This window comes from Petaurus breviceps, unplaced genomic scaffold (assembly GCF_028583685.1).
Source record: "Petaurus breviceps papuanus isolate PSGF00001 unplaced genomic scaffold, PetGlider_PUasm1.0 151, whole genome shotgun sequence".
Lineage (NCBI taxonomy): Eukaryota > Metazoa > Chordata > Mammalia > Diprotodontia > Petauridae > Petaurus > Petaurus breviceps.
In genome coordinates this window covers 20,559,746-20,587,724 of record NW_027185712.1, presented here as the reverse complement: position 1 = coordinate 20,587,724, position 27,979 = coordinate 20,559,746, and the positions used below count along the sequence as shown (strand labels likewise).

At 37.5% G+C, this 27,979-nt stretch overlaps 1 protein-coding gene across 1 annotated transcript in view; it reads left to right on the top strand.

The window, feature by feature from the left end:
* Positions 1 to 27,979, top strand: part of LPCAT1 (lysophosphatidylcholine acyltransferase 1) — a 156,684-nt gene that overhangs the window by 124,480 nt on the left and 4,225 nt on the right. Inside the window, exons 10-13 of the mRNA XM_069076480.1 lie at positions 4,236 to 4,361; positions 9,860 to 10,013; positions 15,746 to 15,844; positions 20,467 to 20,608. Coding sequence (XP_068932581.1) covers positions 4,236 to 4,361; positions 9,860 to 10,013; positions 15,746 to 15,844; positions 20,467 to 20,608 — 521 coding nt within the window. The remainder of the gene's footprint in view (positions 1 to 4,235; positions 4,362 to 9,859; positions 10,014 to 15,745; positions 15,845 to 20,466; positions 20,609 to 27,979) is intronic.

The window sequence follows — 27,979 nt, the reverse complement described above, 5'->3', positions numbered from 1 at the left end:
ACATTCTTATAGCCATCTTTCTTGACCTTATCCCACACATCACTACTCCAACCAAACATTAGCACATCATATACACACCAATCTCCCAAACAAGAATAACCTCCTTTTCTGTCTTCTTTGAGAATTTAATATTAGATAACCATCCTTCAAAGCCTGTTTGTCTCACTCCTCCCATGAAGCTTTCCTTAGCCTTCAACTTTTAGTCTTTCTCTCTACTGTAGCACTTATGGTCTGTATAACTTCATTATTAGCATTTAGCATGCACTACTGATGACATATGGGGTGCAGCATATACAGCACTTGCTCTCAGAACACCTGAGTTTGAATATAGCTCTACTTCCCCTTCTTTGGACAAGTTCCTTTTTAAGCCTAAATTTCTTAATCTATAAAATGGGGATAATTCTATCTCCCTTTCCAATCTCACAGAGTATGGTGATGAAAACTGCAAACTATAAGGCACCATATAAATGTGAGGTAGTAGCACTAAGAAGACTAGTGAACTGTCCTGTCATCTTAAATAGATTGCAAGCCCTCAAAGACTCATTTATCTCTTTAGCATATAATGTGATACAGGCATTTGGTAAATAAATACTTCTCATAATGGGGGAAGAAATTGATGATGGATACTATTTTAAACTTGATGAAAAAAAGTGTTAATGAGGAGAGGGATTGTAACTAGCTATACATTAAATGTGCAATAGATTTGCAAATGAAGACTCCTTAGTGACAGTTATTACTTCCTTGAGTGTACTCTTTGTTTCCTTGGGGGGGAGGAGAATAAATTCAGAGTCATCTATTGTTAAGGTTCATTGATTGTATCAAGACCATCTGCCTAGAACAGATTTTGGATGACTTATAAATTCTTTCAGAGTTAATTTGGAGTGTTTTCACTCATTTGAATTCATTCAATTGAACAAACATTTATTCAAAATTTTCTCAAGTTCACCCATATTTTAAAATATAATGTGCCTGTCACAATATCAGTGTAGGTGTTCAGATTTGTGAGACAGAAATATTTCTTCTTCCTCCTCCCCAAAAAAAATTTTTTTTAGAGATTCAGTATAGATACCTGTAAGTGTAAATGCCATAAATCTAAATTCTCCTGAATATTTTTCAGTTTGTAACCATGACAGCCTAGGTATGTTAATTTGCCACTCCTTGAAATAAAATCAATCTTAACCATGAGAACCTGACAAGAAGACAACTTCCTACTCATTTTCAGCTTTTATATTTGATTCCAAAGAAACATATGCCATGTTGTATGCATTCTTCACTGAGAGGTTGTTTCATTTGTTTTTTCTTCTTTAAACTTTTTTTTAAGAAGGTTATTAACCCCTTTGTCATTTAAATTGTTTAAGCATCTTGCCAGAACTTGACTGTTGCCTTGACTCTAGCTTTATTTCTTTTCCTTTGAGAACCATGTTTCCCATGAGAAGCTTATGTTCCTAAGAAACCTTCCAAATCAGTAGAATAATTCTGATTAATCTCTCACTTTTCTATCGTTGACCTTCATCCTAACGTTTGAAAAGATGGTCATTTGATACCAATCATTAGTATAGTTTCTGGAATAATTGAAGTATGTGGGTGTATAGAGTTTCTTTATTACTGTGTGTTAACTAAATTGTTATATGCTATAGTATGATTCCTTCTTCCTTTACCCAAACACCTTGGAAAAACCTGCCTTCAAGAGGCAACATTTACCCTGAATATCTAAAGGGATAGATGGTCTGTTAGCTCCTTTAAAATGATCAGAACAAAAAAAAATTCAATTGGAAGAAGCTGGCATAGCTTAAGTAGTCACTGTGTGGTAAGTATTGTGGGTGTGATAGCAGAAACCATCTCAGGAGGTTAATGCATGCAAAAAAGATATACAATCTCCTGGTAGAACTCTTGGCTCTATTTCAAATATCTAGGGCTGCTGAAGAGAGTTTGTGCAAGTGTTTAGAAACAGCTATAGTTCCCATTCATACCCACAGACATTTTTAAAGGGAAAGCAAAGAAATACTAACAGCCTTTTTCCTCAAGAAGTTAATAGTAGGGATATAGCATGTATCCATACCCCCAAAAGTATTCTACAGATTAGAATGTGATCAGGGATTAAGGAAAGATCCAGGGGGCAGGAGGAAGCTAGAAAAAATTTTGAGGACTAAGAGGTGAGTTTCAACTGAAAAAAATCCATGAAGTTAGACTTCATGAAAAAAAAGGAGGATTTCAGGAAGTCTTGATATAGTGCATGGGGTGCATAGCTGAAAAACAAACAATTAAAAAAACAACTTTTAGCAAATTCCACGAATTTACCTTTAAACTTAGCTTCTTTTCGATTCCTTTGCCTATCTTCTGGTAGAATTCCTAATGAACTGGCAGACTACTAGGGAAAGAAAAGTATGCCACAAGTCCCAGGAGACTGGGGCCACCAACTGGATAAATAGTCCTTGGATAATCAAAAGTTTGCTCAGTAAATCAAAGAACTATTTATCTACAGATTCTGTGCTTCATAGATTAATGTCTTGATTGTTTTGATTATCAGTCATTTTTCATTAGCAATTTTAACACTTCTTTTTTTGCTCCTTCATTTTTTTTCCTAAGATTCATCATTGATCATTGTTACATCAATCTTGATGTTGAACCAGATAATTGTACCAGTGAAGAATTTCTCATACAGTGAATTGCTTTCATTTTTTTTATTAGCATTCTTACCTCACTTTGTAGTAAAACATACTTCCTGTGATATTTATGACAAACTTGCCTCCTAAATGCACCAAGATTTGTACCTTTGTACAAATTTGAATCTTTGTACCTAGTAAGCTCTGTTTCTAACTATGGATATTTGGCTTTGTGTTGAATTGTGAGTAGATAGTATACTGGGTCCATGCTTTCAGCACTTTAATTCACTAAATGCTGGAATTTATTATAAGGTTTATTTATTTGCACCCCACAGAAGGAAGTATAGTCACAGAAGCAACAAAACAACTTCCTTATAGGTGGTTTTACCTATGAGGCAATCTCACAATATGGGCCTTTAGGGTCATTTTTATGGGGAAATATATGTGATCCATGACCCTAGTAAAAGTTGCAGTTAATAGGATTTCTGCTTTACTATGGATACCTTTTTTAATATAGTGATGACTCAGTTCAAAAGGAGAGAGACGCACAACTGTGTTAACTTGTATTTTGTAAACATCTGTGCAGTCTCTATAAGGAGGTAGGTAGCATCATCAGTCTCTGGAGTCATGGTTGGTCATTACATTGATGAGAGTTCTTATGTCTTCCAAAGTTGTTTGTTTTAACAATGTTGTTGTTATATAAATTGTCCTTCTGGTTCAATTCACTTCACTCTGCATCAATTCATACAAGTCTTCCCAGGTTTCTCTGAAACTATCCATTTTATCATTTCTTATGATGCAGTAGTATGCCATTACATTCATATGCCATAATCTGTTTAGTCATTCCCTAATTAATGCCCTAGTCCCCTTCCCATATAGAATAAGATAGACATTTTGGGCATGGCCAGTCTGTTAATTTGTTTTGCTTGACTGTGCATATTTGAGATGGAGAGAAAGTAAATGCTTGTTAATTTAAAACTTTTAATAGGCAAACACTTGAAAAATAAATATCTGTGTATTTTTTAAATTCTGAATGTTTATTAGTAACTTCCCATTGTCAGAGCAGTGTGGTACAGTGGATAGAGCCAGTCTTGAAGCCAGGAAGACCTGGATTCAAGTTTTGTGTCCAATACCTACTGACTGTGTCACCCTGGGCAAGTTATTTGATTTCTTGGTTCTCTAGGCAATTCTTGAAGAATATAAGTTTCAAAAGAAGTGCTGACTTGAATTAGTACAGGGAGTTTCCCCACCTGGGAGTTCCTTACATCAATAAAATCACAAATCTAGACTGTATCCTATCACAGTGCCATGCCTGAATTTTGTTCTAAAACTTACCCTCATTTTATTCATGTTTCCTTTGTGCTTATCCTGCCCATGGCAAGATCTGCTCTTCTAATGTGAGATATAAGATTTGAGCAAGCTATAAGGAAAAAACTTTCTATGAACTTATCATTCTATTTTAAGATTTCTCCATCTTTTACTTTTTCTGTTTTGTAAGCTATTTACTTTTACATTTTTTGTACATAACTGTTGAGAGATAGGCAGCTGTGCAGAGTCAAGATCCTGGAGTTCTGATATATAAGCTGTCAAAAGGAAAATTGCATTTACTGTATCCAGTCTTCTTTCTTAAAGGGCCTTGGGAGTTTCCGTAACAGATTATACATTTGAAGACTGCCAGCTGGCATTGGCTGAAGGACAACTTCGTCTCCCTTCAAACACCTGCCTTTTAGAATTTGCCAAGCTTGTGAGAAGCCTTGGGTGAGTGATGTCCTCATTCTTTATTCAGGAGAAAATTAGATATGTTTCCTTTATCCAGCATTAATATTTCCACAAATTTAATCCACAGAAATTAGCATTTCAAGATACAATAAAAGAATGCCAAGACATTGATTGCATTCTTTCACTCTTTTTCCCCAGACTGTGCAGTCCAATTCAAAGGCTGGTCTGCGTACAAGAAACATTCTTCTTCTCTTAGATGTTCAAATAAATAATTACCCACATATAAAGTATCTTTAGAGCTCCTAGAGTTGAAGCAGCCCCTAAAGAATTTGCTGTCAGCTTAAGAGTTTAGGACTGGTCTGTGGAGAACTCTCAGGTTAGAAAACCTCTGAGTAGGTAGACTGAGTCAAAAATTCCTGCCTTCCCCAAGCTGAGCCTTAAGCCAACCTCAAAATACTGTCTCTAGGGCTCATGCTATACTAGTACCTAACTCTCAGTTCTAATTTTACAATATGTGGTATATTGGGTTATTTGAAGCAATTAGCCAATCAATAAGGATGTATTAAGCACGCAATATGCTATGTGCCAAGCACTGGGGATTCAAAGACAAAAATGCACAGTCCCTATTTTCAAGGATCTTACATTCTAATAAACATAAAATTACTTAAAACTAATTTCCATTCATTTTGATGTGACAAATCATAAAATTCCATTTTTATAAAATATTAGGTTAGCAAAAATTTGAGAAATTATGGAATTATGGGAAATTATCAATGAAGATATGAATTCTTTATATTTTCAAAATGACCTCTTGCCCAAGTAATGGCAGCACCTCTCAGGGGAACCAGTGTAAAAGGGACGACTTTTCTCTGAAGTCATGCCAGCCTCATTTAACTCTGATGTTTTCTCCACCTCCTTTAGCTCTGCATGGTACTCCCTTTCTGGAGCTGAACTCTATTGCTTGATCAGTCCTATGATCTCTCTTATCAGCCACTTTGCAGACTAAGTCCTTGCTGCCAACTAGTTTTGGTTTTGGTTTCAGTTATTCCTTAGGTGGGAAATGTATTAATGTATTGTGCAATCAACTGGATCCTCAGTAAGAAAAAATGTTTGGGTGTTTTTTTTCCCTACACGAGTCTTTGCAGGAAAGAGAGAGAAGGAGTCTGTTAAATGAGATGGTGTAACAGCCAGATGAGACTTTGCTGATTTTACAGTGTTCTGGGCAAGGCCTGACTCAGGATAATCTGTTGGTTCAAGGTTGAAATTAGAATGAAAAGAGACACTCCTAGTCTATCTGACACTTAGCAAAAAGTTTGCTTTACAAAAGCACGGAATGTATTCTCAGCCAAGAGTTACTCTGCACTTCAATGTATATCCATTAGGTCTGAAAGATACTGACTTTTTTTTATTCCTTGTGTGATTGGGAAACCATGTCAAGGGCTTGAGCCTTAATCCCCTGAACTAATGAAGTTTCTTGCATTGTTCTCATTTCTCTTCCCAATTTTTCCTCCACTTCTCTTATCTGCTTCTTAAGGTCCTCTGTGGACTGTAACCAGCTTGTATTTTCTTTTGAAGCTTTTGGTGCAGGAGTTCTGACTTCACTGTCTTCCTCCTGTTCCATGCTTTGCTCCTATTTGTCCCCAAAATAGGAGTCTAATGTTGGGATCTTCTGTTTGCTTTGTTTCCTTTGCCTGGTCATGTCACCCCTCAGTCACTTGACCCCTGGGCTTTTTGCCACAGCAGGATTCTGCCACCAGACAGGGGAGCTTTTGTCCCAAACACTGGGGTTTTCTCAGCTATCGGAGGTATTAGATGGGTGCCCTCTCTGAGGCCTCCACATGCTCTGGCAAGCTGGACACACGCCCCAGGACCTCTACCCTAGACTGCAATCCAGATCCAAGCAGGTTAAAGCAAGAGCGATTACCCCCAGACTGGTCGCTTGGTCCCCCTACACTCTGCAGTCCAGGAGCTGAAGCTGCCATGTGGCGCTGGTGTCTCAGTGGCTTCTCACCCCAGGGGCAAAAGCCAGGCACTACCACTTACTGGGTCCCAAAGTCCACACTGCACTGACCTTTCACTTTGTCCTTCACATCTATGTGTTGATAAATCTGGAAACGGCCACAGCTGCTGCTGATCTGAAGTCCCTCCTGCCAGCCACTGGTCAGGCCCACCCTAGGGCTAAAACCTCCAGCTTAAATGGGGCTGGGCTTGGCTCCCAGAGCACTGCACTGGGCCGGCCTGCCGGGCTGTCCTCAGCAGGAGGTTAGCTTCTCTGTGTCATTTTGTGGGTTCTGCAGGTCCAAAGTTTGTTTAGAGTCCCCTTTTTACATGCATTGGGGAAGGTGGAAGCTGGAGCCGCTCCACAAATGAAATTTCAAGGATATATTCCTTGCCCTTTAGGGAAAAAATAGAGTAGAATGAACTCTATTCAACAGAAGTCACATTCTTTTCCCTTCACTTCTCTTCCTTGCTTCCTTCCATCTTCTCCCTCTCTCCTTCCTTCTCCTCCCTCTCTCTGTCTCCCTGTCTCACTCTTCCCCTTCCCTCTCTCCCTCTCTCTCTTCCTTAAGGATGCTTAACAGAGCCCTGCTTTTGAGTATAAACATGTATTAAGGATTAAAGAATTAATACTAATAACACTACTGCTAAAAATAACTTATGTTTATATAACACTTTAAGATTTGCAGTCTCTTACTTACGTTATGTTATTTGGCCTTTGAAAAACCTTACAAGGAAAATGCTGTCATCTACCCAAGATCACACAACTAATATATTTGATTCAAACTTGACACCACAATTTATTAAGTAAGGAACAAATAACAACTATAAGTTATAGTAACTTCTTTCAACTCCCTGTAGAAAATTGATGTTCCCTTTACCTGAACTACCCTCTCCTGAGACCACCATCTCTCTTAGCCCTATTCATTCTACCATATTCTCTCCAACTAAGCGTGATCTCTCCCTTCTCTGAATCTGAATTTTCCTTTTGGCATTTATGACTCATGCCTTGTGTTAAAGTAGCATGTATACAAAGTTTCTCAATAAGTCTTTTTCTCTTATACTAAACCATAAGGTTCTTAAGGGCAAGACACCATATTTTTTCATCTTTGTATCAGCTGTAACACCTAGCAAATTGGGTTTCACACTAGCAGGCACTCAATAAATATTTGTTAACAAAATTTGATTCTTAACAACTGATCATCAGTTATAATAATTTTTCCACAAGGCAATTGAGTAGTTCTGATTAAATTCTAGTCTTGCTTTATCTTTTAATAACTCTAATTAAAAGAAGGAATTAGTTTTATTCTGCATCATTTTTCACATCCCAATTCCCTGCCTACATCAGATAAATCTCAAAATCTTTAATATTTGACACCAGTTTTGTAGGTGAATATTGCAATGTCCTTTTAGTCTATACATGTGATTTCATTGGTATAGGGAAATCTTAGTGAGGAAATTCCCTTTGCTAATGCCTGGATACTGTTGTGCAATTTATAGCCCTCAAAAGTTGTTTGAAGCACTGACAGGTTAATTGATTTGCTCAAGATCACACAGTAGCAGTTTATTGTATATCCCTTAAATGAGCTAGAGAATGAAATGGCAAACCATTCCAGTATCTTTGCCAAAAAAAAAAAAAACAAAACCAAAAACCAAAAGGGGTCAAGAAGCGTTGGGCATGACTGAAAATGATTAAACAACTGACTAAACAACAACAAATACATGGGATGTTTGGTTATATCTTGGTTAATGGAAGCCAGTACTTATCATTCATCAGCATTAACTACTATTGAATAGCAGTGGTAAAAATGAATACCTAAAATATATAGGTAATTGACACAAATATATAATTGTTCTAGAACAATTAAAGGGTAGATAAGAAGAATAGAAGAGCTATTCTTCAGTAGATACATTGTCAAAGGCTATGAACAGTTTTCAAAACAAGAATTGCAAACTATAAATGTTCACATGAAAAATGATTCAAATAACTAAGTACAAATTAAAACAACTCTGAAGTTTTATCCCACATCAAGCAAGCAGGCAAAGGGGACAAAAGATGGAAGCAGTTATTGTTGAAAGGGATTTAGGAAAACATGCTTACTGATGGTTGCGCTGTGAAGTAGCTAAACAATTCTAGGTTTCAATTTGGAATTATACAAGAAAGTTTACTAAGCTGACCATACCCTTTAACTTAGCAAATACCACTGTGGGATACTTACCCTACGAAAGTCAAAAGCAGAAACAAAATTCCAACATATGCCAAAATATTCAGATTAACTCTTTGTGGGAGCAAAAAGAAATGAATACCAAAATAGGTTGAAGAACAGCAGATAAAACTATGGCATATGAATATCATAGAATATTATTGTGTATTAAGAAATTACAACTATGAAGAAATCACAGAAACATGGGAAGAATTCGATTGATTAATATAGAACAAAATGAATAGAGGTAAGGGAACATGGTAAAATATAACAATATCAATGAACAAAAGTAGAATACTGAGTAACTGAAGATTCCAGAGAACACATAGTGAGACATACAGGAGCCTCCTGGAACAAAATATTAAGTATGTATCAGATGTGGTCACTGTACTGGGTGTTTTTACTTAATGTCACAAGGGAAAATTCAATGGAGAATTAAGGATGGGGGAGGGTTGAAATGACTGTTTTAATTACAAAAAAAAACAATAAAAGGTATTGGGTAGAAGACTGTTGACTTCTTTAGTTAAATTGTCTGCCATTGTGTAAGAAACTGAAATCAATCAAGAGCCTGAGAAGATCAGCCTTTGGTAGGTTACTAAAGAGCAATAAGAGCCAGTGATTTGGGTTTAAGGCATGGTCCTTAAGAAAGAAATCTAACCCATAAACCCCCAGATATCTTGTGAGGTTTCAGCGATCATTCACTTGGACAGAATACTCACAGGTAAGGGTATGTTACGCTATGTGAACAAAGGGAGAGGATGGAAGCAAGCTCACAGGGAAACCCTTCCCCTCCCAGATTGATTTTTTTTTTGGACTAAGTAAAACAGGTTCATTCATTCATTCATTGCTTCATTTCTTACCTAGCCTTAACCACTGAATGGACATTGCCTCAGTCAAACTGAGATCTGGGAAGATTTTAGCTTTAAAAAGCTGTGGTCCTCCATTATATCCAGTGCCATTTCCAATCATCCCTATCTGTATCTTGTCACTGGACCCAGATGGCTTCAGAGGAGAAAGTGAGGCTGGTAACTTTGAAGAGCCCTACCTCACTCAAATCCAATTCACTTTCATGTCATGACATCACCTTGCTGATGCCATGGTCTTCTTCAAGAAAGAAGGACAAACAACATCAACAAATAAATGGCATATTTTGGGGTGGCTCAAAATTATTAGAATTCTTATTTCTTCTAGTAAAAAAATATTATCTGTTGCTTATTCTGAGTATTTCATTAATTGAATTATGAACCATTTTTAAATATTTTTAAATAAAAGTTTAGACTTCTCATTAATAACATTCAATGTTATTATCAAAATCTTTCTCCTTTCTGCATATAGGTTAAAACCAGAAAAACTTGAAAAAGATCTGGATAGATATTCAGAAAGTGCTAAGATGAAGAATGGAGAAAAAATTAGTCTTTCAGAATTTGCTGCATACATGGAAGTCCCAGTTTCTGATACATTGGGTGACATGTTTGCTCTATTTGATGAGGTAAGCCGACACTAAAATTTGTAGATTAGTGTGTCAGTAGATACATGATAATGGCAGGTCCTATTGGTATTATTCCTTTTTCATTCATTAAACAAACATTTATCGTATCAATTTTAAAAGTTATTAAATTTATACCTGTTTGGAAACAGACTGTTGGGGTAGGGGGGCAGGGAGAGAGAGAAAGAAGGAAAATATACAAAGTACTATGAGATATGAGATAAATTCCAGCTTGGGCTAGGGAGATGGTGGAGAGAACATTAGAGAAATCTTTATGAAGAAAGCATCATTTGAATGTGTCTATTAAATGATGTAATTTAACAGCATAGTTGATTTGCTAATTAAAAGATCACATGTTACACAGGGTACAAACTAATAAATTTGGCTCCTCTCCCCCAACCCCCAGGTGTTTGATTGAGTCTGTAGTTCTTATAAATTTGCTGCATGCTTTTGTTTTACTAATGAATTGTTGCAGTGTATAATTCAGTGTATTGTTGAGACTTTTTAATCCAGACAAAATCCTCCTGAAAATAAACATCAGTAGTATAACAGATAGCTTTTAGGTACTATGGAATAAAATACACACTGTCATATTCTTTTGTTTTTGTTTTGTTGGGGGGTGCAACTACAGCTGTGATTATATTATCACTGAGTTGCTTTGAAAGGGCTATCAGGACAGACCTGTAAATGCTAAATATATTGAATAATTGCTCATCATTGAAAATTCATTTGAAGATGCAGTGTTGCCTATTAAGTATTGGTACATCAAAAGCTATCGCTCTTAGGGAAAAGCTGCAATTTTCTCCCAGTCACAGTCAAATCTCTTTTGTATTGTAAGACTTACTAACAATGGATAATAAGGGTGTGTCCAGTACTTCTCTAAAGTAGTGTCATGTTAGTAGGTCAGATGAATTGATATTTAGCAGTTAAAAGTTTCTTCAACATCTTCCCTCACTTCTTTTTTAATTTTTTAATTTTTATTTTTATTATTTTTCTTTTTGGAAGGGGGAAGGCAGGGCAATTGGGGTTAAGTGACTTGCCAAGGTCACACAGCTAGTAAGTGTTAAGTGTCCGAGGTCACATTTGAACTCATGTCCTCCTAACTCCAGGGTCAGTGCTCTATTCACTGCACCACCTAGCCGCCCCCTTCCCTCACTTCTTTGTGGAGGTTTTGGAGAAGTGGAATGGAAGGAATACAGGGGGAAATTTATCTTACATAAATAAAAAAAGCATCAATAAAAATTTTTGAAGAATAAATCAAATGCCAGGAAGAGGAAAAAATAAATTTATTTACAGAACCAGTGTTATTTCATAGCCCTGTTTAAAACATGTTATCACTTAAATTCACAACAGTATTGAGAGAGACATATACCTCTTTCAGCAAAGCCTGTCAAATCTCTAGCAGAGAAAAGTAGTAGAGGGTCTCTCCCTGATGAAGAATCTGTCTGTAAGGAAAAGGGGGCTGGCTATCTCTACGTAGAACTATCTTGTACCTTAACATTTGCAGGGATGGCATTGCCAACTAGTTGAGTTTGCTTCACTAGTTCTGAGGAACAGAGTATTAATACAAAGAAAGGACCACATCCTTTTCCATGAGATTGGAACATTTAGGGGAGGGTGGTTTTTGTTTTGTTTTCCTGTTGTCTTATCGAAATGTTTCAGTGAGCAGTCTTGAGGGAGGAAAAAACAGGAAAATGGAATACTGTTAAGTATACAACTTTAGTTTTGGAAAATGATGAGGGAGATGTTCTGGCTGATCAACTTCTGAAGTTTCATCCTTAAAACACCAAAACTTTTTCTCCTATCAACCTTTTTAAAAGAAAATCTCTCTAAGATGTGTTATATATATCCATGCCTTAATGAATAAAATATTACTTTTTTTTCTAGCCCAAGGACATTTTTATGAGTAGGCATTTCATTGAATAGCACAATATCTTACACATATTGGATTCTTAAGTTCTTGTTTAATTTAATTGTTGTTCACTTCTATCAAATATACTTTAAAATTCAGTTTCTTAGATACTTTTTACATATCCATTCTTTAAATTTATCTTTCTGTCCTAAAAGCCAAATATAAAATGTTCAGATGCACAGTCCCTGAGCAGTATAAGGTGACTGCATTTTTACAAAATTAATGTTTCAATCAGAAATTGAAGTCACTTTCTGTTCAGTTGTTTTCAACTTCAATAATAATAAGGATAGGGGGCAGCTAGGTGGTGCAGTGAATAGAGCACCGGCCCTGGAGTCAGGAGGACCTGAGCTAAAATCTGGACTCAGGCACAAAAAACTAGCCCTGTGACCTTGGGCAACTTAACCCCAAATGCCCTACCTTTCCCCCTAAAAAGGATGTTGGGAATTTTTTTCCCCATCTCTCACCTAAACATTTAGGTGAAGAGCAATGAGGAGGGAGAGAGCAAAAAAAATGGGATCTTTTTAATCATACACCATGATGTACTTTTAAGTTTTATAAAGCATTTGGGATCCATTTTCTCATTAGATTCTCAAAACAAGCTTGTGAAATAGGCAGTACAGATATTCTTATTCCATAGATGAGGAAACTGAAGCACAAAGAAGTTATTATCTCTCCTGTCACACGGCTAGTAAATGGTAGCATTCTTTCCACTCCATATGGCTGCCAGTATCCTTGAACTTTTTCAGTGGTGTTTGTATCATCTCAGAATTGGAAAACACCTACCCTGAAACCCCTCTGCAATCTGCCTACAGGACCTGGCATGTAGTAAGCACTTAATAATTATGGTCTACATACACCCACACATGCATGCACACCTATATACTTACATACACGTGTGCATACATACACACATACAGCATATACACATACATATATGCACATATAACTGCATATGCATACACATACCCATATACATGTGTCTGCAGATATACATATATGTATACACGCATACACATGCCCATATATGTACATTTCTTGCCTCTGTATATACAAACATATATACTATACCCACATATACATGCACATATACACATACTTATACAGACATATATGCATACATGTATGCATACATACATATGCACCCCTATATACTTATACACATATCCATGTGCATATATACCTATATGCTTGTATATCTACACATATGTATACATACATACACACATATTGTGTGGCATGGTCAATAGAGCACAGAACCTAGAATCAGGAAGACTAGAGCTCAAACCTGGCCTCAGACACTTACTAACTGTGTATCCCTGGGCAAGTCACTTAACCACATTTGCCTTCATTTCCTCAGCTGTAAAATGTGCTGGAAAAGGAAACAACAAACCACTGTATTATTTTTGCCTAGAAAACCCTCAGTGGGATCATGAAGAATTAGACGTGACTAAAGCAACTTAATGTCACCTGTATATAAGCATGCACTTTGTGTGTGGTATATTTTACATACTATGTGTATCATTTACGTATGTGCCTATTTTAAGTTCTTCTTGAGGGAACTCATTCCCTTTTTAGAATGCTTTCACTGTTTAGGTTGTTTTTTTTTTTCTTAGCAGAAATCTACTTCTCTAGTTTGTACCTTTTCTGTTAGTTCTGTCCTCAGGCCCAATAAAGCAAGTCTAATCTTTCTTCTATGTGATGGCCTTTCAGAATTTTGAAGTTACTTATGTTCTCTTAAATATTCTCTTTTCTATAATAACTATCCCTAACCTCTTTTAACTGATCAAATACAAATTCCTCAACCTGGCATTGAATGCCCTCCATGATTTCCTTTCCACCTAATTCCAGTCTCATATTACTATCTACTTACGAGGCATTTTTAAGTGTGTGGAAGGAGGGAGTTGTTGGGGGAAAGAATCATAGAAAAAATCATTTCATGTTTTAGAGATGAAAGAGATCTTAGAAGTTGTCTAGTCCAACCCCCTTTTACAGATGGGCATACCAAGACCCAGAAAGTTTGTAACTTTCTTAAAGTCACACTGATTCGTAAACAACAGAGCTAGGGCGTTATCCCAATGTCCTCGACTCTGGATACATCAGCCTCCCGAATCATGTCTTTGTACAAGCTGTGTTGTAGAAGCCATTGTGCTATGATTAATTCAGAAGTTTTGCTTGATTAAAAAAAATTTTTTAAATCATTTTTATATGTAGAGCCTATATCAGATTTGATGCCATCTTGGGGAGGGAGAAGGAGAGAGAAAGGGAGAAAATTTAAAATTTATGGAAGTGTTGAAAACTAAAAATAAATTAACTTTAAAAAAAGCATTTTGCACCAAATTTGTGATATCATTGGTGTAAGCAGTTGCCACTGAGGAATCTCCCTCTACCAGTGCAGGATAGCCCCTGCTCTGTAATATATAGTCATAGAGAGTTTCCCGGGTTTCCCCAAGAAATGAAGGATCCAGAGCCATACAGCTAGTACATATCAGAAGCTTGACTTAAATAACAGTGTTGTGAATTTGGAGGTCACATTCCTATTGTTATCTTTCAACAACTAAATTTTAAAATATATGTGTGTATGTATGTATATGTATATGCTGTTTTCCATGAATAGCCAGTTAATGTTTTTAAGTTTTAATACTGTTAATCATTTCTTAAATTCTGAAATGGGTGATGGTAGCACCAATGCAATATTCACAGCACTGATGGCAACTGTAAATATGTTGGTGTAGTTCTCAATCACAAAATATAACAGACTCTCCAAATAAAAGATAGAAGCAAAACATTTATTCTGATACCAAAAAAACAGATTGCAACACCAGAAAACAGAATTCATCATAGAAACATAGAAGTTAATACACCACAATGCAGCAGAGAGCTACACCATCCTTCACCTTCCCACAAACCAATACTTACAAGCCTAGCTGTCTTCCTGGGTCATCCTGTCTCTCCCACCATCAAGCTGCTCTTCTAAAGGACAGCCCAAATGCTGAACACAGAAAATTTCCCATTCAAAACAATTCATTTTTTTTCCATCTGAGTTTTCTCTTCCAACAGTTTGTCTCTACTTTTACATATAATACAGTGACCTCTTAGTAAAACCCAGTCTCTTCTACACACCCCTTCCAGTTCTCTTTGGTTTTATTGGTATTCCTTGCAAACATGTTTCTAAATCACAACTTTCTCCCTTCTGTAGCTTCAGTTCCCAGTTTTCACAGAGCCCTGTACTTTAGTCTACTCCCTTGCTAGGGAAGAATGAGTTAAATCCTCCCATCCTAGGATATCCATTTCTTCTTCTAAATACCCTTCTGCCTCCAAATAGAGGTCCAATATTTCATGATCCCATCCTCGTCATCAAATGTAATGCCAACACAATATTCACAGTGCTGATGGCAACTGTAATTATGTTAGCATAGTTCTCAATCACAAAATATAGTAGATTCTCCATATAGAAGACAAAAGCAGAACATTTATTCAGACACCCAAAAATCCAAATCCCAACACCAGGAAACCAAATCCATCATAGTAATATAGAAGTTAATACACCACAATGCAGCAGAGAGCCACACCATCCTTTAGACTTCCCCCCCAAAAAATTTACTCATAAGCCTGGCTATCTCACTGAATGTGTCCTCTCCTCCTTCCAGCTGTGACTGCTCTGATTCCCAGCTTCCTGTGGGCTCTGCTCCATCTTTCAGCAAACTCCTCCCATTACAGGCTCCATGTGATTACAGTCGACCTATTAGGGGCCAGGGAAGATCTTCAAATTCCCATTATCATTACAGTGATGAAACACTAATCTGATGGTTGCTCTTTTTTACAGGATGAAAGCGGTAAAATCGACTTACGGGAATATGTAATTGCTTTATCTGTAGTATGTAGACCATCCAAGACATTGGAAACAATTCAGCTGGCTTTTAAGGCAAGTAGCATCATTTTTATAGAAATTGAAAGTATATTAAAAGTGAAACACTTGTTATATTTTTCTTCCAAAATGTGAATATTTTACAAACACAAGCCTGGAGTAAAGCAATATAACCTTGACTTTTAGAATATGTGTTATATATTAATACTTATTTAATTGCCATAGAACCATAAAATTGTGTCTACTTTGTAAATTAAAAAAGAAAGTTTCAAAATATATCCTTCAGGGGGGCTAAGACAAACATAAACACAAGGAAATTGCAAGAGTGATAGTAATTATTCACAACTCTGATATAATGGAACTGTCACTATCACCTTTTCAATATATTAGGAAACTGAGGCAGAGGAAATGAAAAAAATCCCATAGTAATATATTTACTATATCAGATCTTCTAACTCTTCTGAACATTTAATAATATTGCCTTTCTCTCATGTTTAAAATGTTTCCATTAATATCTTGTTTTTAACATTACTTCAATTTCTCCCTACAGTCTTCTGCTTCCTTCCTTCTAGAGAGCCATCACAGATAACAACAATAACAAAAAAATTTAAAAGTAAGGGAAAAAAAGAAAAAGAGGAAGACAAAAAAAATTTGCCAAAATGACCAATACATTTTTTTTAATTGTGAAAATAAATGCAGTGTTCCACACCTATGAACTTTCCACCTCTACAGAGGAATGGGGGAAGGTATCTTCTCATGTACTCTTCTTTGGCACAGTGGCTGAGGAGCTGGAGCAGGACTCAGGAATATTTGACTTTAAATCTAGTTTTTGACAATTAGTAGCTTTGTGACCCTGGGCAAGTCACTTAACCTCTGACTGCCTCAGCTTTCTCAACTATAAAAAGGGGATAATAATAGCACCTACCTCTGAGGGTTATTGTGAGGATCAAATGAGATAGTATTTGAAAGAAGCACATTGCTTGGTACCTGGTACATAGTAGGCACTATATAAATGCTTTTCCCTTCCATTTATAATTTTACAACACATTGTTTTCTTGCCTCTATTTACTTCATCCTACATCAGTTTATAAAAGTTTGTACATGTTTAACATTTCCTTTCAAAGTACAATGTCTAGAAAGTGTGAGATCACTAATCTCAGAATTTTATGACTAGCATTTCTGTAGTATAGTAGATAGAGTGGAGTCGAAGAGACATGAGTTCAAATTCTGCTTTGGGGGGGAGGAGGGGCAGTTGGGGTTAAATGACTTGCCCAAGGTCACACGGCTAGTAAATGTTAAGTGTCTGAGGCCGAATTTGAACTCAGGTTCTCCTGACTCCAGGGCCGGTGGTCTATTCACTGAGCCACCTAGCTGCCCCAATAACTGAGTTCAGATTCTGACTCAGACACTTGCATGCTAGCTGAATGATCCTGGGTGAGTCTCAGCCTCAATTTCTCCATGTGTTAAGTGGGGATAATAATCACAACTACTTTTATTGCAAAAATCACATGAGGTAATTTCTGTAAGGCACTTTGAAAGCCTTAAAGCCGTATATAAATATTAGCTAATATTATTAATTTAAAGGAATGCAGCAAAACAATTCTTTAGGTTTAAAAAAAAAAACTTTCTGCCTATTTGCTTTAGTTACACCAAATCTTTACCTTTCAATTGGAGACAATGAACAATTAGCCAAGCAATTAGTTTGTTTTTTGGAGGGGCAGTTGGGGTTAAGTGACTTGCCTAGGGTCACACAGCTGGTAAGTGTCACGTGTCTTGGGTCAGATTTGAACTCGGGTCCTCCTGACTCCAGGGCCAGTACTCTATCCACTACAACACCTCGCTGCCCCTCACTGTCACTTGTGAAGGCACCCTATTCTTTGTGAGGATGACTCTTAATTATTCTTATTTTCAATGATATCGAGACAAAGTCTCCATCAGTAAACTTTTATGTTATACTTGTATGTCACAAATTCTACTCTCAAGGCCAAACTAAGAGGCTCACTGTTCTTCCACATCATACATTTGGACACTTGAAGAAGAATTCCAAGCCTTATATTTCCTCCAGGCTAAATATTCCCATTCCTTCAAACTTCCCTGTATGGCATTTTAAAAATTCCTCTCACATTAATCTCTCCGTGTTGTAAGTGACCTTTCTAAAATGTACAGCCAGAACTAAAGACAGTACTCAATGTGTGAGCTGATCAGGACACAGGTCCACTGTCATCCCTCTTGTTTTAGACACCAGTCTAAGAGTACATTAGTTTTTACAGTTACAGCATCATACTTTTGACTCATACCAAGCTTGAAGCCCCCTAAGATTCCCAGGCCTTTTTTATGTAAGCTTCTTTCTAACCACTTCTCCCTTATCTGGTGCTAGATATTGGATTAACCTACTTAAAAAGGCTTTGAAAACAAACATAGAAGGCAATGGCTCAATTACACCAAATAATAATATTGTTGTTGTTCTTGTTAATAATAATGTCAATAATAATAATTATTGACAATAATAATAATCCACAATTAAGATTTTAAGTTTTAGGAGGCACTTTCTTCACAAAAATCCTGTGGAGCAGGTAGTGCCAAATTTTATTATCCCCATTTTGCAGAAGAAGAAACTCCTCTTAATGTAAAAGTTTATTCTCTTAAGAAGATGAAGGGCACCATTGCCCTTCATCTTATTAAAACCATTGTTGCCTTGTAAGTCATTTGTCTCTTGGCCAGACTGCGTCCAAAATAACACAAAATGTAGGGCAATCATTTTAGGTAGGTCCCAATTAGTGTACATGATAAATCCACTGGAGTGGCTACCTTATTTAAATTTACACTAGATATTTCCATTGGGCTGGAACAAAGGACTATATTTTACATAATTATAACTTCAAATAGGGTAAATGTGAATACAAGTAACTGCTACAGAAGACTCATTATTCACACTAATCAGGATCTAGATATAACACAAAATGTGAATTAGTGTTATCTAGATCATTCAGGGTCTGTTAAGTGCTTAGTCAGCTCTGTACCAGGCACCATTGGGTTTCTAAAAGAAGCATAACTATAGTTTTCTGCCTTCTTGAAGTTTGTATTCAGTCCAGCAACCGGAATTTATGAAGAATTTTCTATATGTCAGGCACTGTGCTAAGTGCTAAAAATACAAAGAAAGGCAAAAACAGTCCCTGACCTCAAAAAACTTACTGTGTAATGGGAGTGACAACATTCAAACAGCTATGTATATACAAAATATGTACAGGATAAATTGGGCATCATTTCAGAGGGAAGGCACTACCTTTAAGGGGGACTTAGGCTTCTTGAAAAAGGTGGAATTTATTTGAACCAAGGAGAAAAAGCATTGTAGCCATGAAGGAGCATGGGAGTTGGAGAGATGGAGTCTTGTGAGAGAAACAGCAAGGAAGCCAGTGTCCCTGGATCAGAGAGTAGGTAGAGGGGAGTAAAGCTAAGAAGGGTTTTAAAATGAAACAGGATTGTACATATAGTCCTAAAGTAATAGGGAGCCATAAATATGGAGCCTGGTTGAGATATGGAAAACCTATCTGACTGACTGTGAACAGTACGAACATTCCAGCTGCAGTCATTGGATACCTGGAGGCACTTAGATTATTAAGTCATGGGTGTCAGCCAATAGCATCATTAGTATCCAGGCAGGGGATTCTCAGGGTATGAGTGGCAGGAGCACGTTGGCCTAGTGAATTCCTCCCTCCATTTTTGTCCTCCACGGTACCTACTGTGTTCTAAGCAGTAGCTGTGTTCAGGGCCATTGCTTACCAGCCAGCCCCACCAAGTTCTTTTCCACAATCCTGACCATTTTGTAGACTGGCAACACATCTCCAGAGTAGCTGCTGTGTGTGCCTACAATATATATTCTAAGATTGAAATCAATGCAAAAGAGGATCTGGTGGTGTAGTTTGGGATCTCATGAGAACAATTTCTAGAGTTCTCTTTATTCCTCTCTCCCTTTCCCCTTGTTTCTTCCTTCTTGTACAAAAATCTAACTTAGAAGTTCAGAAGAACCTTTGGATTGGGAGTGGGAGAGTTCCCAAGAGGCCTTTATTCCCTGTAGCCCTTGGCTACATATCTGGGTGGGGTCTATGCCCCTTGGGGGTGGAGGGAGGGATAAAGAAAGATGGAAACTTGAATATCAATATAAATGTTATTTAACATTTGGGAGAGAGGGCTGAAGAGATTTAACTCAGACCTCCATGGCATCCACCTTCAATGTTGGAGCCCAGGCTGATCATGAGAGCCTGGGAGCTGAATTGATTGTTTTTAATTTTCATATGCACATTTTTTGAAGTTTGATATTATAATTGTTTTTGTTTTGGTCTGAACATCTATCAATCTTGGCTCAGGAGGGAGAGGGAGAGGAAGGGAGAAGGAGGTAAAGGGGGAGAGGGACAGGGAGGAAGAGAAATGTGTATAAAATAAGCAATATGAGACTATACCTTAAATACCACAGGTGTTCAGTAAATATCCATTCAACAGTAAGTACCAAAATGAGTGGTATAGACATTATACATATGGAAAAAGACATTTATGTATATATATATATAATCTGAAACCATTAGGCAATGCTTTACAAAAAGGATAGAACTTGAGAGATAGATAGAATTTAAACAGGTAAAGGGAAGGATATAAATGAATGAGATTTTATCATGCCTTTTCAGATGTATGAATCACAAGAAGATGGAAGCATAAAAGCGGAGGATTTGGCTTGCATTCTGAAGACTGCCATAGGTGTTGCAGAGCTTAATGTAACTGATCTTTTTAGAGCTATAGATGAGGAAGAAAAGGAGAAGATCACATTTGGTAAGTTTCAGTTCTAGGAAGTCTACATTACAAATTGTCCATTGCTGGCAATATCCAAGAAATACAGAAAAAGGAAAGTATGAAAATATTTCATCCTTGACAAAATTGTCAAAGAAAGGAGTAACAGGGAGATTTCCAGACCTTATCAGAGACTGGTCCCCTTGGGTTCTTTCTGTCTCCTTTCTGCATCCCTTGTCTTTGAGAAACTAGAACTTCTACTTCCTCTCACACACACTAGTATGAAGTTTAGTGTCTTTTGAGTTAATTGAAGTCTTTGGGGTAAGTGACTGAGGTCATGAATTAGAAGATTTTGAAAATCTTTGAGGCTTGACACCTCTTGTTTGAGTGTTTTTATTTGAGATTTTTCATGCTAGTGGTAGTTTCCTCCTCATTTGAGAGAATATAGTCATACCTAAGGAAAATTTTATTAAATTTCTGTCATGATTCTCAAAGTGATACCCATAATTCATGTACCACTTGTGATACCCACTACCCAGGAAAACTTATTTTCCTGGTACCATCTAGCTTTAAATAAAAATTGTCAACTTTCAGTTTTCTGTGCTCATGAAGGAGACCAGTAAAACAGTTAAAAGCAAAATAGTAGATAATCAAAAAGCCAGTTAGATTTAAAACTAAAATACACCTTCCTAATTATACTTTATTAGTTATATAATAAAATTAACTCTTGGTTCCTCCTAAGCATACAGCAACTAATGATCCAGGCAGAAGTGACTCCAGAATTTGCTAGACAGTAGAAATTGCCCAGTTTGAGATTTTAAGGTTTTCTTATTACAGATTGTCCACAGAACAGATGGTCAAAAAGTTAACTGTGTCATATTTTACATGGAAGAAACCAAGGGAACATAGCATTTCAGGGACTCACCCAACATTAATAGTGGTTAAGCAGAAACTAAATCCTAGGCTTTTTAATTCTTAATGTAGTCATTATTGTTGAATATCACAAAATAATGTTATCATTAGAAGAACCCATGGTAACCCATATTATCATTAGAAGACAGATTTAAGACAATGCTGTGTTTAGACTAAGTAGTCAGAGATTTCAGTAGAGTACCATGAAGTATAGAAATCTCTACACTTAAGTTTATCAAAAGGAAAAATACCTACCAACATCCTGAAGAAAATTAAACGGTTTCTATGAAGTTTATCTGAAATGATTTCTTCCTGCCTTTCTTTTATTTTGTTGGGCGGAGGGGGGGGTGCTTGTTTGTTTTTTGCTTTTTGGAGGGGGGAAAGCAGGACAGTTGGGATTAAGTGACTTGCCCAAGGTCACACAGCTAGTAAGTGTTAAGTGTCTGAGACCCTATTGAACTCAGGTCCTCCTGACTCGAGGACTCTTGTGTCTGACTCTTGTGTCTTTCTTTTATATGTTAAAACCAATGATATCCTAATTTTAACATAACATGAGCATGAACTGTGTCCAATCAAAGCTTCCAGGAACAAAAAAAGGCCAAAACAAGTGACTAGGATATTTCTGTTTTCCCAAAGAAACTGGCTGGCTGATCATGAAATATTTCTCTCTTCTAATTTTAATTTTTTAATTTTTTTTCCAATTACATGTAAAAAACTTGCATATTTTTTAAATGTTGAGTTCCAAATTCCCTCCTTCATTCTTTTCCTTTTTCTCTCATTGAAAAGGCAAGCACTTTGACCAAGGTTATTACTGTGAAATATTTCTAAGCAAAAACTGTTTCAGTGTTTTCCACAAGGTGTCACTGGCTATAAGCCATTTCAGCATTGAAAAAAATTGTATTGATGTTTTTGACTCCTGTAATCTACTGTATAATTCCATTGGTACCATCATCCTACCTTTGGTGAAGAATCCATAATTTTCTGGTAGAAGCCAGCCAGTACATATACACAAGCCCAGACTGAGTTCTTATTAGAGTTCTCTAGTTATTCTACATTGTGGCCAATTACCTAAAGAATAAAAACATATTAGGCATCATAAATTCAATCAAAGATTTTAAAAGTTCAAACCCCATGTTGGTCATTTGGCTTGTTCCCTCCCTCCTGATATACATCTCATGAGGTATTTCCCAGTTCTAGGGAACTCTCTCCTTTTTGTTTGAGACCCCAAGGGACTAGCCGTCCTTTATTTCCTTTCTACTGCATCCATCTTTTACCTCTGTTTTCATGGCCTCGAGTGTAGCAGAACTACCTTTACCTTTGCCCATGAAGCAGTCACACTGCATTTTGATTCACAGCTGGCAACAATAGAATAAAAACAAAGGGCTCATTCAACTTAACAAATATTAATTAAATGCCTGCTTAAACGAAGTCTGACGTTGAGGATGTTGCTGTTCAATCATTCATTCGTGTCTGACTCTTGGCGGAGACACTGAAGTGGTTTGCTGTTTTCCTTCTCCCAGTTCTACAGATGGGAACTAAGGCAAGTAGGGGTTAGATGAGTCGCCCAGGGTCATACAGCTAGTAAGTGTCTGAGAAGCTGGATTTGAGTTCAGATCTTCTGATTCCCAGCCTGGTGCTCTATCCCCTGTATCCCCTAGCTCTCCCTTACACAGAGGAGCCAGAGATGAAATAAGCTACATATTTTGTAGTCAAGGAGCTTATGTATACCTGGAGTAATGGGATTAGACACATAGTAAATAAGCCACACGGACACTCCATTTCCTGACTCTGTGATTTTGAACTGGTTCTCTCTTATGCCTGGAATGTTCTGCCCCCTCAGCTTCCCTGGCCTCCTTCAAAGCTTGGCCAGTTCCCACTGGCTGCTCATTACTCCCCAGCAACTAGTGCCTTCCCTAGCCTTGCAGATAACTGGTGGCGCAATGAATAGAAAGAGCACTGAACCTAAAGTCGGGAAGACCTGAATTCAAATCCAGCCTCAGACACTTACTAGCTGTGTGACCCTGGGCAAACCACTTAACCTCTGTTCGCCTCAGCTTCTTCAACTGTAAAATGTGTGTAATAATAGCACCTACCTCCTAAGATTGTGGTGAAGATCAATGAGATCATATTTATTAAAAAATGCTTAGTACAGCACCTGGCACACAGTAGGTGGAGGACATAGTAAAGGTACTATATAAATGCTTACTCCCTACATCCTGCAAGGATGTGACCAGGTTAGATTTCTGTGTCCACAAGGTTAACTTGACAGCTCTGTGGAGCATGGAATCAGGAGGAAAATGCCCTCTTGGAGACTGTAACAATAACCCAGACCAGAGGCAACAAGGACCTTTATTAGGGTAGTAGCTGTGAAAGTGGAGACTAAGGAATAGATTTGAAAGCTACGTTGAGGCAGTGATGTCCAACTCAAATAGAAATGGGGGCCACTAAATTATACATAAGGATCTCTGTGAACTGCAGGTTGACCTAGAAAACTATATATTAACATTATCTATGTCCTATCATATTTTTCTCTATATGTTGTTAATTATTTCCTGATTATGTTTTAATCTAATTCCTACAGCACTTTGATACCTCTGCTGTAGAGGTTATATGGTAACCCATTGAATGATATGAAGGGAAGAAAGAAAATTCCAGGATGACTCCATGCATGAGAACCTGGGGGACTCAGAAAGTGATGTGCTCAACAGAAATAGAGAAGTTTTGGGGCGGTTAGGTGGTGCAGTGAATAGAGCACTGGCCCTGGAGTTAGGAGTACCTGAATTCAAATCCGACCTCAGACACTTAAAACAAAAACTAGCCTTGTGACCTTGGGCAAGTCGCTTAACCCCAACTGCCCTCCAAAAAGCAAAAAAAAAAAAAAAAAAGAAAGAAATAGGGAAGTTTAAAGGACTAGTGAATGTAGGAGGAGGAGATGAAAGAATGAATAATGGGAAAAGATTGAAGATGAGAAAGTAGGAGAGTGAGAGAATGCATTATGGGGCAATGTCCTAGAGAAGATGGAAGGAGATAGAATCCAGGGCACAAGTAGAGGGCTTAACCTTTGCCGACAGAAGAGCTCCCTCCTCCTCAGAGACTAGAGCAAAAGAGAGGAGGGCAGGAAAAAATGTGGAAAGGGTTTGAGATGGGGGAGATGGGGGAGCTCATGACAGATGGATTTAATTTTCTCAGTAAAATAAGAGGTGAAGTAATCTGTACAAAAACAGGTGGAGGGAGCACTGAGGATGGAGGGGGTTTGGAACAGCTGGTGCTTGTCATTTTGTACTCTTTTAATAGGACATATTTTATTAGTGTAAAACTCCAAACTAGTAGGGGGGCAGGGTTTCTTTACATAATACCCACAAAAGAAAAGTAAATAGCTAAGGCATGGCCTGGGATTTATCATATTCATGCAGTAAAGTTACTAATGAATACTCCCAATTACCATCATGAGCAGTTTTGTCACGCTATTCTTAATGGTCTTTCTTTTCGAAGGAAATCAACCTAAAAGGTGAGTTAACTAGCATTTTCAGCATAAGTTAACCAAATAAAGACACAGGTACTCCACAATTGTTAGGAATTGGACTGTGGGGGTGAGTTCGTTGTTTTGTTTTGTGTTTTTACATTTAATATATTGCTAGAGAAATAGACAAGTGAGGAATTGCCAATCTCCTCAGGGCTTTTGTTTTATATTCCTTGAAAAGCATTTACCCTTTGTCCCTACAGGACTGTTTCTGACACTGCTTGAGCCACAGTTGAGTGGAGCCCTTTCCTTATCCCCCTTGCCTCACTCATGACATCACAGATGGAGAATCTGTCTCCCAGCCCTTCCCTAGCCAGCCTCATACCATGGCAAGGGCTCAGTCACAATGTCAGGCCAAAGGGATTGATAGGGTTATTGTCACTTCTGAATACTCAGCTTAACTGTGGCTCCATGAATAATGCGAAATGTTATTGAGGGGAATGGAAGGATTGGAAGTATTACAGCTGTTGACCTAAGAACACCATCTTTGGAGAGATACTGTATTTATTTTGGGAAAGTTACTTTAATGTATCAAATGTCCATCTTATATGTATAACATGAAGCCCATCTGCCCGCTGTAAAACCCCTCCACTCCCAACTCCATCCAAAAGATAGCTTTTAGGTATTTTTAGCCACAGGAGTTCAGACTTTCTAGTGTTGATTTTTTTTTGGGGGGGGGTGGTTCTTTTTATTACCTGTTCTGGTTGTGACATATAAAAAGTTGAAGAGACATAGTTTCTGGGTAACTAATAATTTTGTTAATCATGCTAGCAGATAATTAATGAAAGGGGTCAGTGGTACTCTTGAATACCAAAGATCCCTCATAGAACCCGCTCAAAGTTTATGTCATTGGAACAGTGGGCGTTCCTGAGGATGGCAATTAACTCTGGTTAACAATTAATGAGAGAATGAATATTATAATGAGTGGTAAGCTTATTCTAATGAAGGTCTGGAGGACGTGACTCTGATCACACAGTCTTGGTTATATAAATATATGATATAGCCATATCATCCCATCTAGGGAAATCTAGACAAAAAGTGGAATCCACTTCTACCCAGACCTGTCTGACTAAAGCACAATGGACCAGAATCCACAATTTCAACTAAACTAAAATTTGTTTACCTTTTGATTAGATCTGAGTTTTCCAGTTGGGTTAGTTTTGCTCAAGATTTCATCACATTATGAGCCCTGCACTTCAAAGGTTGCCTGAATAACCTACAGGGGCTAGTTTCTAAATGAGGCAAAGGAAGGGGTAAAAATGTTAGTCCTAATTTAGTAACTGGCCATCAATATAAGAGAGAAATAATCATTTCTCTCATGTGGTCACAATTCAAAAGTCTGTCATCTACAACCATGAAAATATAAACCCAGAGAATTTATGCAAATGTATGATATTTTTAAAGAAAGAGTATTTCTGAATTGGCATGATGATAGATTTAACTTAGTTACTCAGCAACTGGAAAGCATTTGACTTTTTAAAAAATTCAAGGATCTGCTAATATACTTTCAAAATGTCATAATAATTTAACATTCAGTAAACACCTATTAAGTACTTCCTCTGTTCCAGACACTGTGCTAGGCACTGTAAGTGTACAAAGACAAAAAATGAAAGTCTCAGCAGTTAAGAAGTTTACATTGTGTTAAGTGAAAATAAATATATGGGGGGTTACTAGGTGGTGCAGTGAATAGAGCACAGGACCTGAGTTCAAATCCAGCCTCAGACACTTGAGACACTTACTAGCCATGTGAATTTGGGCAAGTTTGCCCATAGCCGAATTGGCAATTGCCCTCCAAAAAGAGAAAGAAAGGAAGGAAGGAAGAGAGAGAGAGAGAGAGAGAGAGAGAAAATAGCTAGAAATACAAATTATGTACAAAGTAATTTAGGGCATGGGTTTTAGCAACTGAGGGATCAGGTGAGACTTCTTGTCACAGCAGACACCTGAGCTAAGCATAAAAAAGGAAGCCAAAAGTCCCCCAAGGTGGAGATGAGGAGAAAGTACATTCCAGGCATGAGAACTAGACCGTGCAATAACAGGCATATAGGAGATGGAATGTCAAGGACTAGGAACAGCAAGTGAGCCAGTCTGGCTAGGGCATAGATTGTGTGAAGGAGGGCAACACATGTGAAGCCTAGTGTAGTAAGGTGGATTTTAGTGTGTATAAGGACCTTGTATTTTATCTTGGAAGCTAGAGAGAGGCATTAGGCATTCTTGGGAAGGGCAATAGTCAGACCTGGGCTTTAGGAATATCAATTTGGGAGCCATGTAATAGTGGGAAGAGATGCTAGGTGTAGTTAGGAGGCTGTTAAAAGTAGGTGTGAGGGGAAGAGAGGTTGGACAGAGGTGAAAGGAAGAGGAGAGGAGAGGGACAAACATGAGAGATGTTGTGGAGGTAAGCTCCTGTGCAAAGTGACTTTCATTCTTTGTATTTCCAGTGCTTTGCACATAAGTGCTTAATAAATGTATGTTGATTGATTCAGGTAGAAGCAAAAACCCTTGCAAATAATTGGATATAAGGAATAGGTTAGAGTACAGAGTTGCTCTCTGAGGTTACAAATCTCGATGACTGGGAGGATGGTAGTCCCTTCAAGGGGGATGGGAAGAGAAGATAATTCTGTCTTGGACATGTTAAATTGGAGATGCATTTGGTGGTACCAGACTGAAGTTCAGGAGAGAGTCTTGAGCTAGTTGAGTAAATGAGAGCTGATGAGATCACTGAGAGAGTAATGATAGCTATTCTCTGTGTAAGCGCTAAGGTTTGCAAAACACCACATATATATTATCTCACTTGATCCCCACAATAACCCTGTGAGTTAGATGATTTTTATTGTCCCCATTTTACAGATAAGAAACCTGATATTTAGAGAAGTGGTTAGGTGGTACAGGGGATAGAGTGGATCTTGAAATCCTGAGTTCAAATCCTTCCTTAGACACTAACTCTGACTGAGCAAATAATTTAATCTGCCAGTTTCCGCATCTAA